This window comes from Periophthalmus magnuspinnatus, chromosome 4, assembly GCF_009829125.3.
Source record: "Periophthalmus magnuspinnatus isolate fPerMag1 chromosome 4, fPerMag1.2.pri, whole genome shotgun sequence".
NCBI lineage: Eukaryota > Metazoa > Chordata > Actinopteri > Gobiiformes > Gobiidae > Periophthalmus > Periophthalmus magnuspinnatus.
Window position 1 is genome coordinate 5,750,723 of NC_047129.1, and position 17,523 is coordinate 5,768,245.

A 17,523-nucleotide genomic window follows, 5' to 3' on the forward strand; every position below is an offset into this window, starting at 1 on the left:
TAAAATAAAGCTGCACCAACACGGAAAATCTGCTTTTATTTCCTCTGAAAACTTTTGTCGTCTTTTACATTGACCAAGTTGGATTCATTGATGTCGAGCTCACGTGCAGTGGCTCTATTTCAGGGGTCGGCAACCCGCGGCTCCGGAGCCGTATGCGCCTCTTTCAGCCTCATACTGCGGCTCTGCGTGGCTTGGGAACTAACACAGACACAGCTCAGTCCTGTGTAAAGAGCCCTGATTTTCAGACGCTGTGCGCACAGGGGTCAGGAGCAACTTTCGCCCGTCCCTAATGACACACTAATAAGCTCGTCCGTAGATGTATCATGAAAATCCTGCTGGAAATCGCCACAGAAATCTATTTGATGTAGTAGCAAGTTTATTATCTGCTCTTGTCTCCGCGGTGACGTATCACATATAACACATCAGACACGACGCACAAAAGTAGAGCCACAAGCGAGTGAAAATGAGCCAAAACAAAAGTCTTTGGAGATCTTTTTAACAAAGGGGAAAAGGACAACTGAGGAGCCAGAAGAGGAGACTACGACCTCCAAGAAAAAGAAAGATAAATTTAACAGACAATGCCTACTTAAAATCTGGGTTTGTCGCTACAGGTGACTCACGCACAGAGGCCGCTCTGCGTAACATACGGGAAAAGCAAATAAGGCAATGAAACCTTCAAAACTGCTTTGGCACATGGAGAATAAGCACCTGGGATAAAATGATACGCTACGAGTTTTTTTGTTGTTGTTTTTTTAAAGAAACTGCGGAGTAGAGTAGACATAATCACATAATCAGCGCGATGCATGATGCAGCGGTTTGGTGAGTTGTATTTTTTTAATGCACTTAAGTTGTTTTTGCCATATTTATCTGCCACGTGTAGAAGGCTTGTCCGTGAAAGTAAAACCTACATTATTCCGTTACATTATTGTTATTATACAGTGTTATCTTCATTTTAGATGTCAAAAAGTATTTGCGGCTCCCAGTGTTTTATTTTACGTGGAAAGTGGATCCAAATGGCTCTTTGCGTGTTAAAGGCCGACCCCTGCTCTGTTTCCTTTCTGTTTCTTTATCTTAAAAACGGCATCATATCCATTTCATGATGCGCAAAATGATCGTTCAAAATCAAAACTAGTGAATTCTTCAGAGCAGAATCTTTCCCCACGTCTGTCTCACTTTTACGTTTACAGCTAGAGAGCGCCCCCCAGGGGCCGTTATCCAGTAAAATTCCATATATAAGCCGCACTGCTGTAAAAGCCGCAGGGCTCAAAGCGTGGAAAAAAAGTAGCGGCTTATAATCCGAAATTTACGGTACACATTTTGACATGAAACTCATCTGTCTTTAAGGAGAATGCTCCAAAGTAGAGGTTTAATGTTTTATTTCAAAGGAATCATGCCGTTGACGACTTTCCACCTTCATAAAGTTATATACTAGCTCAATTTCTCAATACATCAGTTGTGATGTCTCCATTATGTTGTTAAGACTCAGGACACGCAGGAGGGACTATGTTTCTCAGCTGGCCTGGGAACGCCTTGGGGTTCCACCAGAGGAGCTGGAGGACGTGTCTGGGGTGAAGGAAGTCTGTGAGTCCCTGCTTAGACTGCTGCCCCCGTGACCCAGCCCTGGATAAGCGGAAGAAAATGGATGGGTGGACAGTGAATCTCAACTCTCAAGCACTCATGAAAAAAATGTTCGCCAGAATCCAACAGGAACACTAAGTGAAGAATCGTATGACCCGCGGTTCTCATACCATAGATTGAGAAGCGGTACAGAATTTTGACCAATTACCAACTAGTAAAGTGACCTCAAGTTAATGATTTTTTCTCATGTCCGTAAATCGTAAATCGTAGTATTCAATGTCAAATGGCAAAATGAAAAGCAGATCAAATGTTGGGGATCACAGAGCATTGTACCAAAGATAACGCTCTTTCATGTGTCGTGTGGTTAGAACTACCCTGATTTGACCCTGCCTTTTCCATACATGGCAATCCATTCTGGTTCTACAATTATATCAAATGTGGATGTCATTAAATTTTATAGGCGCAGTGTGCTTCTACTGCCTGCAAGCTTTTCATTAACTCTATATAAAATCACTAATCGTTTAATTGCTGTGAAAACTATGAAAATTTAAGGAAAGCCCTAGAAACATGTTTGCTCAAGCCAAAACTATGCAAGATTTTACCCAAAAGCTGAGCAGCCAACCAAGTTATACATAATTAAAACAAGTTGCATTTGAAATTCTCACCACGTAAATAACACGAGCGACTGTGAGAACCAGAGACCCCTTCCAACCAAGAAAACCATCAGAGGAGAAATACGTTTTGTGGTTTGAAAAAAAAAAAAAAGTCGTTAATTAGTTGACACTCCCAGCAGGCGAATGAGTAGAGACTTTAGATTAGCAGGACGGAGGGGCAGCTCTAATCAACCCCATGTCAACAGTTCACAAACACATAATCAGAAAACACAAGAGGAAATGAGGTGACGAGGTTTTATATATTTCCAAATACAAAAGTGTAAAGTGACAATTCACAGTCTGCTGTAAACAAAGGGAGCGTTGTTTTAATGAAGGAACAGGAGAAAATTGAACAAATCAGGTTTGGTCAAATAATACAGAATGAATACTGCATAAAAACACTGGCTTCTACAAAACATATTTAATAAGCCATTACACAAATAACAGTACTTTGGTGTTTGTCCCGAACTAAACTGGAGACATAATGTCTGTAATATAACAGATTTAGCACCATTAACGAACAGAACAATATGTAACAGGCACATGTTAAAAAACAAAAATACTTAATAATTCCTCCTTGTAACAATTAAACAACATGAAGGCACATCAGAATTGGAAATGTACTTTATATACTTTTCCCCTCTAGAATCAATTATCCTATGGTATGGTGCAGGTTAAAGGTGTGTTATGTAACTTTTCTAGTGAGGGGGGTTATTACTTTGCCTGTAATTATTTCACAGTGCAGCATTAAACTTTTTTTCAATTACAAGTGTTTTTAATGGTCATAAATCTCTTACTGTGAACTGACTCGCCTTTCCACAGATCTCACCTCTGACCCGGCCTACTGGCTTCAGCTGCTTTTGTCCATGCATAAGTTTAAAGTCATACAGTGGAACATTCTAGACAAAGCTGTAACATCTGTATGGAGACAAACGGGTGATGGAGCATTACTACCAGAAAAGTTACATTGTACACATTCACGTCAGCACTTTTTTTTTCACTTTTTAACTTAAGCGACTCTTTGGTTTAAGTAAACATTTTAAACTGACTGGGTTATCCACTTTTTGGAATAGCAGCAACAGAATATAAAATAAAGATGGTGTCAATGTACTGAATACATTCCTATATAAACTTGTTTGCATAGCTCACAGCAGCCAAACTTTATGTCTAGTTTCAACAGGACTCTTTTAATCTTCAGTATTTCATTATGGCGGAGCATTGTGTGATTTGGATTTGGGTTAGGTTTGGGAGCTGTTAATTTGGTTAAATTTAAAGTTTTGGGACATGGAAAGCCAGTCTTGTTCCCGTAACAAAATGCCGAACATTATTGGAGTCCCCATTTAGCCATCTTACCTCAAATATTTAGTACCTACTATTATAAACATTCATTCATTCAATGTTTGCATTTTATGGGTAGCAGAAGACAACTGCAGCAAAACTTAAACACAAGATTGGTATTTATCATAGATTTCAACAAAGAAAGACAAAAGAACATTTTAATCCACTTTTTGTCTTTGCATTAGACCCAAACATGGGTTAAATAAGACTTAATTTTTGTAACATGTTTTGTGGACTCAGCACACTGCTTGGGTTCATTCTCTGAACAGGTCATATTGTAACTGGAATGTCCTTTTAAAGTATATATGCTTCAAGGTTATATCAAAAAGTAATATAAAAAATTAAAAAACTTAAGTAGCACTAAACATTTTTGGGTTGTAAATTACAGTACAGTTTTGGTCTGTAAATATTTTACAGTAAATAGTTTAATAAACAGTAACACTGGATATAACATGTAATGACATTATTAACAAAAGGCATGAGATAAATGTGCAAGACTGAGCAAACTTAGAGTCGCAGGATCTGGTGGTTAAATTAAGATACAATTTGGATACAAAAATTTCCTGTCATATGAGAACTTTTTAATCATTGCAACATAGGGCCTTGGCAGAGGTATATTTTAAAACAGTCTACTCTGCCCTCCTCCAGACTGAGCGACTCTAGATAAAGTAGATTTTTCTAATATCATTCTGGTTTAAATTCCTCAGTGACTCTAAACATTACAAGAGGAATGATAAATGCACTGGCTCACTATGTTTATCCTAATGCTTTCCATGTATTTATATTAGCTGCATCTGTGCTATCTATCCATCTCCATACTGTGTATATAGGACACGTATGAAGTATGAGAGTGAACTTTATCTTTGGCATCAGGCATGTTTGTGCTGAAGTATGGGCCTAGCTCTCCGTCTCCCCATGGACATTCTCCATGTGCACTTTGAGGTAGTCGTTCCTGGTGAACTTCTTGTGGCAGAGCTGACACTCGGCCATCGGACGGTTTGGGTTGTGAGTGAGTTTGTGTCGACTCAGCATCTTCTTCAGGCTGAAGGACAAGTCACACACCTGCAGAGAGACACAGCAAAACGTGAGAAAACTAATGTCTGCTACTCTTTATGTTATTATGTCAAATTCACTTTGGAGCATTCTATCATACAATAAAGGTCCATCATGAAAAACACAATTGGATTAGTGTTTTGTTTCATTCACACAGTTTTGAATAACCTTTGCTGCGGCCTCTATGTGTGTTTAAAATGCAGTTTGTTTGATTTAGCCCCAATCACTTGTTTTTTCCCTCCAACTCCAGGAAGCAGACTTAAGCCAGTCTGCGCTCCTTTTTATCAAGAATGGCACAAAAAGGTTTTGGTATTAGTTAAAGAAACAGAAACAATAAAAATGAAGAAGAAAACCTAACATAAAGACAAAATATACGCAGAATGTTTATTTCTCTATCGCAGTGAAGATTACGCTCGGTAACTCTCTACTTTCATGACTGAGCAGATAACTTTCTTGCATCTCAGGCAACTGGTAAAAAGGTTCATTGCACTGATCAACACAGTCTCTGAATAGAATGGGCCATTTCTGTGTTATATGTGAGTTACTGTGTTCTCTTGAGTCTTCAGCATGTGTTCTCCAAAGCCTTGTTCACTTTACATTTCCCTTAAATGAAAGTGAATAGTTGCTTGTTAGTGTGAGTCTGCAATAACCTTAAAGATATCGCTGTTTTGCCTTGCCTAATGCCCAACGTTAATGGGAAAGCCTTAAAGTGCCCCCAAAATATGACACATGAATCTGGTCAGGGTGAAGGCTGGAGGTTGGCAGCATTAGAAAACACATGTTCAGGTAATGCAGCAGTAAAACAACAGTCCTTCTATCTGGACGTTTTTGGCCTGTGATCCTGCTTTCATTCTTTTCCACTTCACGTTCTAAACCCTTATCTCTTCGCTTAGAGACACGTACTGAAGTGAAGTCCAAAGTCTTAGTCACACTTGGTGCATTTTGGCATCTAAAATCTGCCTTTTTTTTCCACGCGCAGTGAGAGGGGAACGCAGACGACGTAACATCCATCATAAACGAGTCATTTTACGCCATACAAATGACTGTTCTGTCCTCTATCCATCATGCTAATCCTGGACTGGCCCGTGCACTGCCGTAGCCTAACTCGCGTAGAGGCCCAGCGTGATTCCTCCTCGCCCCATCTGCGAACTGCTCCGGTCCCATGAATCACATCCAGAGACGTCATTTACATGTGCGGGCGAGCCAAAGGTGGAAGCTATGAATGAGGAGACTTCTTTGATTCAAATCCTTTCAAACAAGCTACAAATGTGCGGCAGTAAAATATTTAGAAATGTAAAAATGCAAGCCCCACAGCCCCAAATCCTACTCCTGCCTTGGATGGACTCAGTCTGGTCTTGATAGAAGTCTACAAAATGTTTAATGCTGTTTTGACAGACGATGCATTCAGGGCCCTCTAGCTCATCTGGCAACTGCTGCGATGGCTTTTTGTCTCCACGTAAAAATAAAATCCACATGTTTTTTCATTTCGCTTTAATAGTGAAGAATTATTTACATGAACAAGCAAAAAGGATCCAGATGCAATTTGGATGTCATTGTGAGACACTTTCTGGACTAACAATCGCGAGGGGATTGATGAGACCAATGTTGTGGTGTTGATGACAGCTGGGCGGATTTCTTTGGGTGGAAGCTCAAAAGACATGGCACGGAGTAAAGCCAATGTGAATGTTCTATCACATTTAGTGTTAATACGAAGAGTGATGGAGGAGACCAGCAAACATTTATCTGAATTAAGTTTGCTGGAGTGCTGTGGAGGCTTTGGCAGGAACGAGGTTGTGTTTTATAGACAGACGAAAATAACACGAGTCAGTGATTATTTTATCCTTTTAGAAAAACTGTGAACTTGTATAGTGTTGGACCAAGAAAAGAAAATATAAGGGAGGCACTAAAGGGGCACAAAAGACTGAGCTGTAGTTTGTGCATGAACATGAACAGAGTTGTGAAGAAGTAAAATCTGATGTAAAAATCCACAGCATTACTACAGTACCTATGATGAAACTAGATAGGGCAACTCTTATGTAACTGTATCTGTGAAACTTTTGTCCACTGTTGTTTTTTGTTTTTTTTCTGCAATGTTCTGCTTATCAAAATGAGTGGGTTTAATTGTAATGCTTTTTGCTGATGGGTTGTGTACTTATCAAATTGCATCAGCCTAATACAGTTTACTCTGCTATGTATCTATGTCTATCCAATAACATTAGGCGAAGTTCAGTCTGTGACCTTCTAAAATGTAATCCAAACTGACGGACAGAGGCCTAAAACGCAAAACACATAGAGTTAATTCAGGGCAACTTACATCATAATTATCTGCAAAGTAAACTTCCAATTAGCTTCAATCTATCTTTGGCTTTGTGACTTAAGAAAGCAATGATCTTATTTTGGGTGAGTTGATGGGATGATAAGTGTTGATGAGGACTGGTGGTATAACTGTGGTAATCTCAGCCTGGGATTCTGTGACTGTGTTTACAGAGTGCAGAGCTCTCCTGTCTCTAGAGAAATCAGATTATAATCTGCTTCTGGACCGGAGCCAGAGCTGCCACACATCGAGTGCTGTAAATGTCAACGTTTGTATTAGTCGACTAATCATTTTATTTAGATTACAAGGATTTATATGGGAAAACACAGCTTCCTAGTACTTTTCTGTATAAATAGTTATTTTGTGTGAACTCTAGTGCAGTTGTAGATTTGTGACTGCAGTTTGGATCAGATATATAGAGATACTTAATAGTTTTGAGATCGACTAATCGATCTTTAGCTGACCAAGAATTTCTTTAGTTGACTAGAGCTCTACACACATCCACACTATAATGCAGCAATACAGGAAAACAGCAGTGAATGTGACAAAATAATTTGTCATCATCATCTCGAAAGATAAACCTAAAAAAGACCTTGTTATGTTGTACTGTAAGTAGTGTAATAGTGTTGTAACAGTGTTTAAACATGACCACATTCACATGGGAGGAATAAAAGGCTAGAGTTGATAGTAAATGTCATAACCGTGTCTGATGTCTGACTCACATCACACTGGAAGGGCTTCTCTCCAGTGTGTGTCCTCATGTGCTCGTCCAGGCCTCGCTTTTGGCTAAAGGCTTTATTGCATTCGGTGCATTTGTATGGCTTCTCCTACAAAGAGACAAAGAAAAAAATAACAGTGAACGTATTAGTTCAGTAAGATTAAATGGACTATTAAGGTTTACTACCCTGAACAGTGTAAAGGTGACAAGGAGTCATCAGGAGAGAACAGGTACTACAACCAAGCATATGTTTTATCCTCCATAGTGTAAAGAAATCCCTATTAACTTCCATACAATATTTTAGATGTGTTATTTTTGTAACTTCATTCCCACTGCCTCCCCTTTTCTCAGACCAGTAACCTTATGCCAATATATTCTCCATCCCTCTTCTACACATCCAAACCAACCTGGTCTGGTTTTTCTGATTTATATCAAAACATCCATCATGAGCTGTCCCTCTGTACTCAGTGGTATACTCAGGCATACATGTGAGCCACAAAAATACTTTAGATGTAAGAAAACAGTGCATAAAGTGTAGCATATAAAATAAATATCCTGACAAGCATTCAACAGGAATGGAAACTTGAAAAACTTGAATTTAACTCTATTCACGCCCTGGTGTTGTCTGTGCAGGGTTATCCAGCACTGGAATGACAGATTGTACAGCCCCTGCAGTTGGGAGGAAATGACCAGCGTAGGGGCCATCAAAAACACATGGATCCCTCAAAAGAGTAAGAAAAACAGGCCAGAGAAAAGCCCTTTGAACGTGTATCACAGCGCTGCACGGTGGGGCTTTAGAGTATCAGTCCTGAGCCTCCACAACTCATCAGTTTACCCAGAAACATTTCCTCTGTGCCATCGGAGGCCCCACCACATGTCAGTCAAAGACACTATCTCACTGCGGGCGTGCAACAAAACCACTTATGTCCCGTGTGCTCGGAAAACTGAGGAGTGTCCCAAAACCAAGTGGAAAAAAAAATCAGTGCAAAACTCAGGGAGATTGGAGAAGTGTCAGGCTAGCACTTTTTCATATGAGAGAACCTATGTAAGAAACTGCAACTTACAGTAGATGTGCAAATTTAACAGAATCGTCACCAGAAAATACCCTCCTTATTTCTACTGCAGTCTAGAATCTGTAAAAGAATAAAACAACCATATACAAGCATTTGACATTGAGTCTTTGCCTGATGAGCTTCCTTATGCTTCATAATTTAGCATCGTTTGTGCATTATTTATGGAGGAATCAATAATAATAACAACAATTCTTAAAAACATTCCACTCTAAAATGTATAGTTTTTAGCTTTTTGCTAAATTGCCTGGAAAAGAACATATAAATTATCTGAATGTGTCACTCTAGTCCCGTATGAGGATGGAAAACAGAGGTGCATCCTACAGTCAGAGTAAAAAAAAACTCATGGAGAAGATATGGGCAGACCATTCCCAGTGTCAGTCTCTCTCTGGGAAGCTGTTTTTAACAAATCTGGCTGATAGCGAAAGGCTTGGGCCATTTAAAGCTTAGTTGTCATGGGAACAGGGTGAATGCAGGAAGTAAAGGGTCCTGGGAAAGGAGCTATCAGAGGGGTGGGGCCAGGAGCGCCCAGTGACACACGATACAAAGAGGTAAAGATCAGGTTCAGAGCAAATGTGGGTTCAGTGTGCAAATGTTTGTGCCATAATAATAACAACAAAAGTGAGAGAGGCCAGAAGAGGGAAAGTTGGGCTAATGCTAAAGCTGATGTTTTCAAGATTCATTACAAAACAAGTCAATGCAGATTTGGGAGTTATTGTGTTGATGTGTAAAGTGTGTTAGAAACAGACGAATGTGGTGATGTAATTTTACCCCCAAATTCACCCAACTCATCAACCAATTTTCAAATAACCTAACGATATTGCCTATACATATTAAAAGGCATTTTGTTGGATGTGAACGATATGGAAACTGCTGTCTGTGACTATTCAGACACTTTTCTCTTCAATATTTAACCCTGACAGACACGATCTACCGTAATTATCTGTTTTTATACATCACTTGAAGGAATAATGCCGTAATGCAGTGGTTCTCAAACTGTGGTGTGGCCATCCAAGTAAAGAAATGGCTTTACTCCTTTTAACTTTAGTCCAGTCGTTGTCCTAGCATAGATCTTAGAAAGCCAAATTTGGTATTTAGTATTATTATATATAGAAAATCAGTGCCATTATGACGTTTTATGAAAATCCTCCATCTCTCAGCCTCTCTTAACATCTCTTTCTCTTTTTTCCCATTGAGAACAGCTCCATATGATGAAGGAAAAAACAGGAGAAGCCAGGGGTCAGGGGTCAAAATGCACATGGATGGATTGAGTTGATGCTGCGTACCCTGAATGCATCATTATGACCCTAGTAACATCGAACATCTGTACCTGCCGACCTCTTCTCTTCCAGCATCTGCTCACCGCATAACCTCTGACCTGGCCTTTTCTCTCAATATTGACCATCCTCCACAAAGAGTTCTTCCATAAATGTGCCGTAGATGTTTGTTTTTCTTTCTTCCTCCGGAGCACGTCATTGGTGTGTCTTGTTAAATTTGCTCGCATTCATAGAGCAGCGTGACAGCCCCATTGTGTGGGTTTAACGGCTTCAGTGGGTTTAGAACAACTAAGACAACTTTAGAGCAACTTTCAAAACTTTTCGTTCTATGGACAACTCATGGTTTAATAAGGTCATTCACCGAAGTCCTCTGTCCTTTTCCAAGTTTTGTATGTTATTAAGTCATATTGGGCTGGTTTGGTCTGTTTACTCATGTGGAGAAGACCTGGCATTCCACAGCATGAAGTAGGGCTGAAGGATTTTTGTTATTTAATGAGGAAATTATAGTACTTAATATTTGCTAATTGCATCTATTCAAAGTGCGATTTCGATTTGATTGCCATTTTCGATTAATCTTGCAGCCCTAGTAAGAAGGAAAAATATACGGTTAAGTTTTCTGGATTATAAACCTGATGCAAAAGTCATCTATGCCCATTCAACATTCATTTTCTGAATCCTCTTCTCTCAATCCAATTAACGTTATGTCTTAGCTTCTCCAGTGAAACTACTAGAACTTAATATAAATGTTTTAACTTATTCACTGATGTGGAATCCACCTGTCCAAAGAGGTCTTAGGACCGATCCTCAGGCCGTCCATCAATTTCCACGGTCAGAGTCTCTGCCACTGTCCAAAGACATGCATCTGTGACAAGGTAAACTGGTTAATTAGCACGACTAAACGCCCGGCTTTAATTAACTAGCATCGCCCCAGCTCCACGAGACCTGTCAAAGATAACAGGCAGAACATGTTTAAGAGCACTCAACTTAGGCATAACTCTAGTAGTCCTTAAAGGAAGAAAAATGTGGATGAAATTAGCTATGTAGCGCAGGTGACAACAAAAACTCAATTTTGCTTTCAACTTTTTTTTTTTCCACAGCAAATCATGTACCATTTTTCGGATCTGTCAAAGTTGTTACCCTGCAAACTCTGCCTAACTAGCTTTGTATTGGTTAATTACTGTTTAATGACCCATTTTCCAAACTATAAATATTATCCTGAAGGTAAATGCATAGTAAGTAAAAACAAAAAATAATGGTGCCCAAATCATTTCATCATTTCAATCATTTAAAGTGTGTTTCTGCATAAAAATGAAATCATTTCCCAGACAAAATACTACTAATGATAATTATATCTCTGTGAATGTAAAACAATTAGGTTAAGTAGAGACTGGGATTATCTATCATGCCCTGCCCCCAGTTACATTTGGACGGGTTTACAAATTCATATTAAGATTGCCTTTTAGAGCAGTGCTGTTTGATTAGATACGGTCCAGGAAGAAGCTGTGCACATCGGATTTGGTATTTTGTTCTGGTAAGGGTACAGCTTGCCCTTTATAACATATGAGTAGACTGTAAACTATGTAAACTATTTTAAAACAAAGCATTCAATTTTGCCAAGATCTCTGTCAAAGTACAATACTAAAGAAAATATTTGGTCCTCATTTCCAGTGTAACCCATGACAACACCAACTTAACTTAAATTTCTGTTTTCTCCAAAATATACCAGGTTAATATCTGTGATTTAAAAACAAGTTAAATTGTCAAAATAACTATGAGTCCATAAAGTCAGCAGCATATGTGTGTCATGTGTACATTATGCATGTCGAAATCCAAATGTCATTAGTTTGAACACGGTGACTTCACTGAGCTCTGCTGTTTGTCACAGTTCAGCCCATATTTCAGACAGGACAGATCGAGAACACAGGGACCCCAACTTCAGCTCATTTAATCAGGAGCCCACTACTTCAATTATACCTGCCTGCTTGTACTATATTACTAACACAATGTACTGGGGCGGGATGCTGTGATCTGGACAGCTTTACAAATGGACAAATCTCTTAAATGAGCGCCGCTGACAGGACTCCACTATCACCGTCATGGCCGAATTAACTGGTGATGAAAATCTGGTGGAAATACATAAAAAGTCTAATTTATCATCAGGAAGTACATGTCCAGATGTATGAAAGAGGTCTGGAGAGAGTGTGGCTCTGATTGAGGGTTACAGTAGGTCGAGGAGTGAAAAGAGTGGACTCTGAATACAGGAAATTACCTCATCATAGACCTACTATTTCCCGTCTCCTTTGGCTAGGACACCTATAACCATGAGTACAGTCCATCGTGGTCCTGATGGAGTTGAGCATCCCATGTTTTATTTCTCGAGAAAACTCAATAAGCACCAGCAGTGGTCCTCTACCATTGAGAAAGAAGTGCTAGCCTTAGTTATGGCATTGGAGCACTTTGAAGTGTACGGGGTGGCTCCAGTGGGCCTGTGCCTGTCTACACACACTATAATCCTTTAGTCTTCCTGGACCGTATGCGAAACAAAAAATATTGTTTAATGCATTGTTCCCCTTGACTTCAACAGTTCAACATTAATATTAAACACTTCTACAGCAAAGAGAACGTAATCGCGGATGTGCTGTCGCCTTTGGTTTTACCATGTAAAAAAAACAAAAAACTTTGTGCACTGAATAATTTGATGGTTAGTGGAGCGTGTGTTCTTTCACTATATTATCAAATTTATTCAGTAACTGGGTGGGACTTTTTTCCTATGTGGCTACGTATTTTGTGGTGTTTTTTCCCAGTTTAAATTCATATAAGTTACTCCGATTTTTCCTGTATATTTGTTATTTCAAGTTAGTTAGTAGTTGACTGAGAATTCTTGCCTATTTTTGTAAGTATATTTTTCATAGTTTGCTCCCGGTCATTTTTGGTTTTGCGCCCAGGAGCCTTTAAAAGAGCGTTAGCCTGGCGTGCTGTCTCTCTCTGCTCGCCACTGTCCGTCGGTCTCCATCAGGCTCCCATGCACCAGAGCGCACACAGCAGTCCGCACGTTCTGGGTCCTGCGCTGCTCCCTGCTGGTATCTCCATGCTGCTTCCTTAGCCTTTGTTAGCTTAGCTCCTTTTTTGTTTCATTCTTAATTTTGTGTAGGGAAGGTTTATAGGGTGTTTTTTTTTCTTTTCGTTAGGGTAGGGACAGTGGCACGCTAACAGCTCCAACGACCCTCTACCGAGTGACCTGCCCAGCGCACCGGCCTTATTTTACGTTGGCCGGCTCACCATGGTCTGTTTCCTTTGTTACTTTGTTGTTTTTTTGGGCACTGGGTTGCCAGTGCCCCAAAAAAAGGTAATAAGTAAAAAAAAGGTAATAAACAGCATTGAACCCTTATCCTTGTTTCCTGCGTCCATCTTAAATATGTTTTGGTCCACTCTTGGTTGTAACATACATAGAAGGTCTAAGTTATCATCAGGAAGTACACGTCCATATGTATGAAAGAGGTCTGGAGAGAGTGTGGTTCTGATTGAGGCTTACAGTAGGTCGAGGAGTGAAAAGAGTGGACTCTGAACACAGAAAATGAGCTCATCATAGACCTACTATTTCCTGTCCCCTTTGGCTAGGACACCTATAACCACGAGTACAGTTGTGTGCATGTCCCCATACTAAAATCCATAATATAAGCACTACACCTCATCACCTTTGGATTTTTAATACACATTTTTTCCGGCACTTTTTGCGAGAAATGCCACACTTACCTCATGACAGACCGAACGTGGGAGGGGTTAAAGTATAGTTTTTGTAATGGGTCCATATGCCGATGATGTTTGCTGTAAGGTTCCAGTTGTATCTACACTCCTGTCATTTTAAACTTCTAGCTAAAATGTCATCTATACTCTTTTTATATGGTGTTTTTTTTTTATTATTTATGTTCTTCCTGGATTCCATGGATGTGATTTCCAGGTGTGCAATTTATCAGCTAAAAGATACAAAGTAACACTCCAGTCCTATAATCCTGACAGGCAGAGATAGGAATAAAGCCGCAACGTAACTGTAACGGCATTAGTAATGGCGTTACTTTCTTGTCTCATTCAAAGGAGCTGCAAAGTTTTTTCTTTTGTTTTGGGTAGTAAACAAGACCAAGACAAGTGATTAGATACAGTGGCTAAAAAAGAGTTGATAAAAAAAGAGACTGTAAAGGACTCTTTAAGGACTTTCCTGACATTTCATTGGTTTAGTGCTGACAAGCAGGCAAATATTTGCTGTTTTAAACACACGAGGAAATATGCTGATTCTTGTTCATGGATATTCATCATTATTTGGTGAGACGACTACAGCGGGTACTATAAGGAGCCTCCAGTTGGTCCAAAATGCAGCGGCCAGAGTCCTAACAGGAACTAAAAGAAGAGACCACATCAGTCCTGTACTAAAATATCTGCACTGGCTTCCTGTCGAGCTTAGAATCAAATTCAAAGTCCTCCTCCTGACATACAAAACCCTAAACGGTATGGCCTCATCCTATCTGCAAGATGCTATTGGCCCTGTACCAGCCGAACAGAGCACTCCGCTCTCAGAATGCAGGACTATTAGTGGTTCCTAGAGTGTCCAAAAGTACAGTGGGAGGGAGAGCATTCAGTTACCAAGCTCCTGTGCTATGGAATCAACTCCCTGCTGATGTTAAACAGGCCCCCACAGTCTCTGTACTTAAGACCAGGCTTAAAACCTTCCTCTTCGGTATAGCTTATGACCAGGTTACATAGTGAGGGAGTTAGGGACATTAAAACCCGGGATAAGATAGGCTGCAGTAGGAGATAACTAGCTGGGGGAAGTATGGCAACCTGAGCACTATCCTCTGCTTTGTCCTATTTTCTCATCAGCAATGCTATTCACATGTTGTCCCCTGTCCCACTCCTCCTGTGGAGTGGGGCATCTTTCAGATGCCCCGATGACAGCTGGACCCTCTCCTCCTCCCCGCCTGGCCCTCCTCCTCGCCTGGCTCTCATCCTCCTCGCCTGGCTCTCATCCTCCTCGCCCGGCTCTCCTCCTCCTCCTCTGGTCTTCCTCCTCCTCGCCTGGCCGATTTTTCTTGTTTTGTCTGATTTTTCCTGTTGTTTTGTTTTTGTGTGTAGGCAGCACGGTGGCTGAGTGGCAACACTGCCTCACAGCAAGAGGGTTTGGTTCAATCCCCGGGTCGCCCAGGCCTTTCTGTGTGGAGTTTTTCATGTTTCTCCCCATGTCTGGATGGGTTTCCTCCGGGTACTCCGGTTTCCCCCATCAACCAAAACATGAACGCCCTTCGACACAACTGTTGTTGTAATTTTGGGTGTTACAAAAATAAATGAATTGAAAAAAAAACTGAATTGACATGTGTCTGGAGTTTACAGATCGCTAAAAAGACGTCAGCGCAGCAATAGTGGACACAGCCCTCTACTTACACTAATTATCATAAGTGCAGCTAAGTTAATACCTGTTTGCTGGTTCACCTCTGGTTTTATAAGTGCACAAGCACTGCCATATGCTGTGCACATGTTTGTTATGTTGTGATATCATGTACGTTTAGTAAATGTTGTATTTGGCCACAGTCTGCTGCGTAAAACAGACAGTTGTTTGCCCTGCCCTTTGCTGTAACTGAACAGTTAGGAGACAGTTTTGGTGATTTTAAGTTCTGTGGAGGAGAATAGCTTATAAGGCTGGCTCAGGGTGCATTTGTTGATTTACAGGCCAAATAAGGCTGAATAAAGCTTATTTTTACTATAAGAACAGTTGGGGTGTATTTTTCAGGAGTTTTTAATTGGTAATTTAATAGTTATTTCATCTGGTAATTAGTTACTTCCATCACACAGTAACACAGTTGCTAACACAATTACTTTGGGGGGAAAAGTAATCACTTTTCTAAAGAATCATACCCAACACTGCAAACAGGTCGCCATAAGACACAGGCTGAAGTGGGCACTAAAATGTTGCATCTATCACCTTGTGTGCAGTCAATGACTAATGGTGCATTCACACCAGGGAGTCAAGAACGTGTTGGACGCCTCTAGCTGGACGCCTTTGCATTTGAGGGCAGACGCCTCCGATGCGCATTTGCCCTTGAGAGCCTAATGTCAAGAAGACAAACAACACCAAGAGAGTGATCTTACCCGAGTGTGTGTTCGAATGTGCATCTTGAGCCCGTCGTTCTTGCTAAATGCCTTGTCACAGTAGGGGCACTGATACGGCCGCTCACCTAAAGAACACGCACAGAGGAAAGAAGTTAGCACGTACAGCATAAGATATTGGACGCATGCTCATATATATTACATGCACATTCAAAAAAGATTCAGAAAGCATTTTGCCAGAAGGTGAATAACTACCCTTCACTGTCAGGTAGAAGACAAAAGCAAATATGTGAAAATTAGCATGTGAGCTATGCAACAAAATGTTACATCCTGGTTCACAGATGGTCCGAACGCTTTCTCTTTTTGCTTTCTGATCAAACCCAGATTGGAGATTGCTACTACCCAGCATTATTTCTGACTGGCTGCCCTGGCTTCCTTTGTATTTATCGGCCTATAGTTTAAGAACACACCACTGCGGCATGCCTTATCTCACATGGATCAAACGTAGTCCAGCCAAGCTCCTCCAGATCCTATCAGAGCACAGGCCCCAACGACAAAGAGGGAGTGACAGGCTGCCAATCAAACACAGTATGGACATATGGACCTGTTTACCACTCCTGATGCACTTTGCAGATAGGAGCACCATACTCGATAGCTAATCTTACATAAGGCAAGTGATGTAATGGGACTATAATTATATTTTCAAATAAAAAATAGCAGTTAATAAATATATAGTTGGTAAGATTGTTCGATCGCAGAGTGGTAAATCATGCAAGTGCAAAATCATGTCATTGGAATTTACTTTGTCAAACTGTATGAAGGAAAGATTTCATCCAAAAATCATTACAAATTTTACATTTTTTAACTAATAATGTATACATTTGGAAAACACACCTGAAAAACTACACCTCTTTTTACAATGAGGTATTTGGGCATTGGAGAAAAGCCATGCGTTAGACTTAAAAATTGTTCATAGGAGAAGTCCAGATTTCTACCTGTGATGCAACGATCCAGTTTAAATTGAAACAAACAACCTTGTAAATAGGATTCATGGAACACGCATAAATGAAGCCAACTATGTTTGGGACGACTACTAAACGTGACACTCAAAGAGGTCAAACCTATGACTAAATGGAAAGTGTTGCTGTGGGGCTGTTGAAAGGGAGTGGCAGCCCCTGTTGCTTTACCTGTCCTGTCTAATAGTACTCCTTAGGCACATGGTATTAATCGCTTGGTCAATTTTGGTTTGTTTTTTTATATGTTGTTTCTTATATTTATTTTATGCTTGCTAATATACTGAAATATGCCTCTATTAGTCTATTTGATGACAGGTGCGTGTTTGAGAAATACACAGAAACAAACATAGTCTAAACACAGACATCAGTTAGATTTCACTGTGACTTAATACGCATCAATCTCATAAAGGTCT

The 17,523-nt window shown here is 40.2% G+C and overlaps 1 protein-coding gene across 1 annotated transcript in view; it reads right to left on the reverse strand.

Annotated features, from left to right (window-relative positions):
• Positions 1 to 4,217: 4,217 nt before the first annotated feature.
• Positions 4,218 to 17,523, reverse strand: part of prdm5 (PR domain containing 5) — a 48,615-nt gene continuing 35,309 nt past the window's right edge. Inside the window, exons 14-16 of the mRNA XM_033965757.2 lie at positions 16,137 to 16,222; positions 7,659 to 7,763; positions 4,218 to 4,631 (exon numbers count right to left, since the gene is read on the reverse strand). Coding sequence (XP_033821648.1) covers positions 4,467 to 4,631; positions 7,659 to 7,763; positions 16,137 to 16,222 — 356 coding nt within the window. The 3' untranslated portion in view covers positions 4,218 to 4,466. The remainder of the gene's footprint in view (positions 4,632 to 7,658; positions 7,764 to 16,136; positions 16,223 to 17,523) is intronic.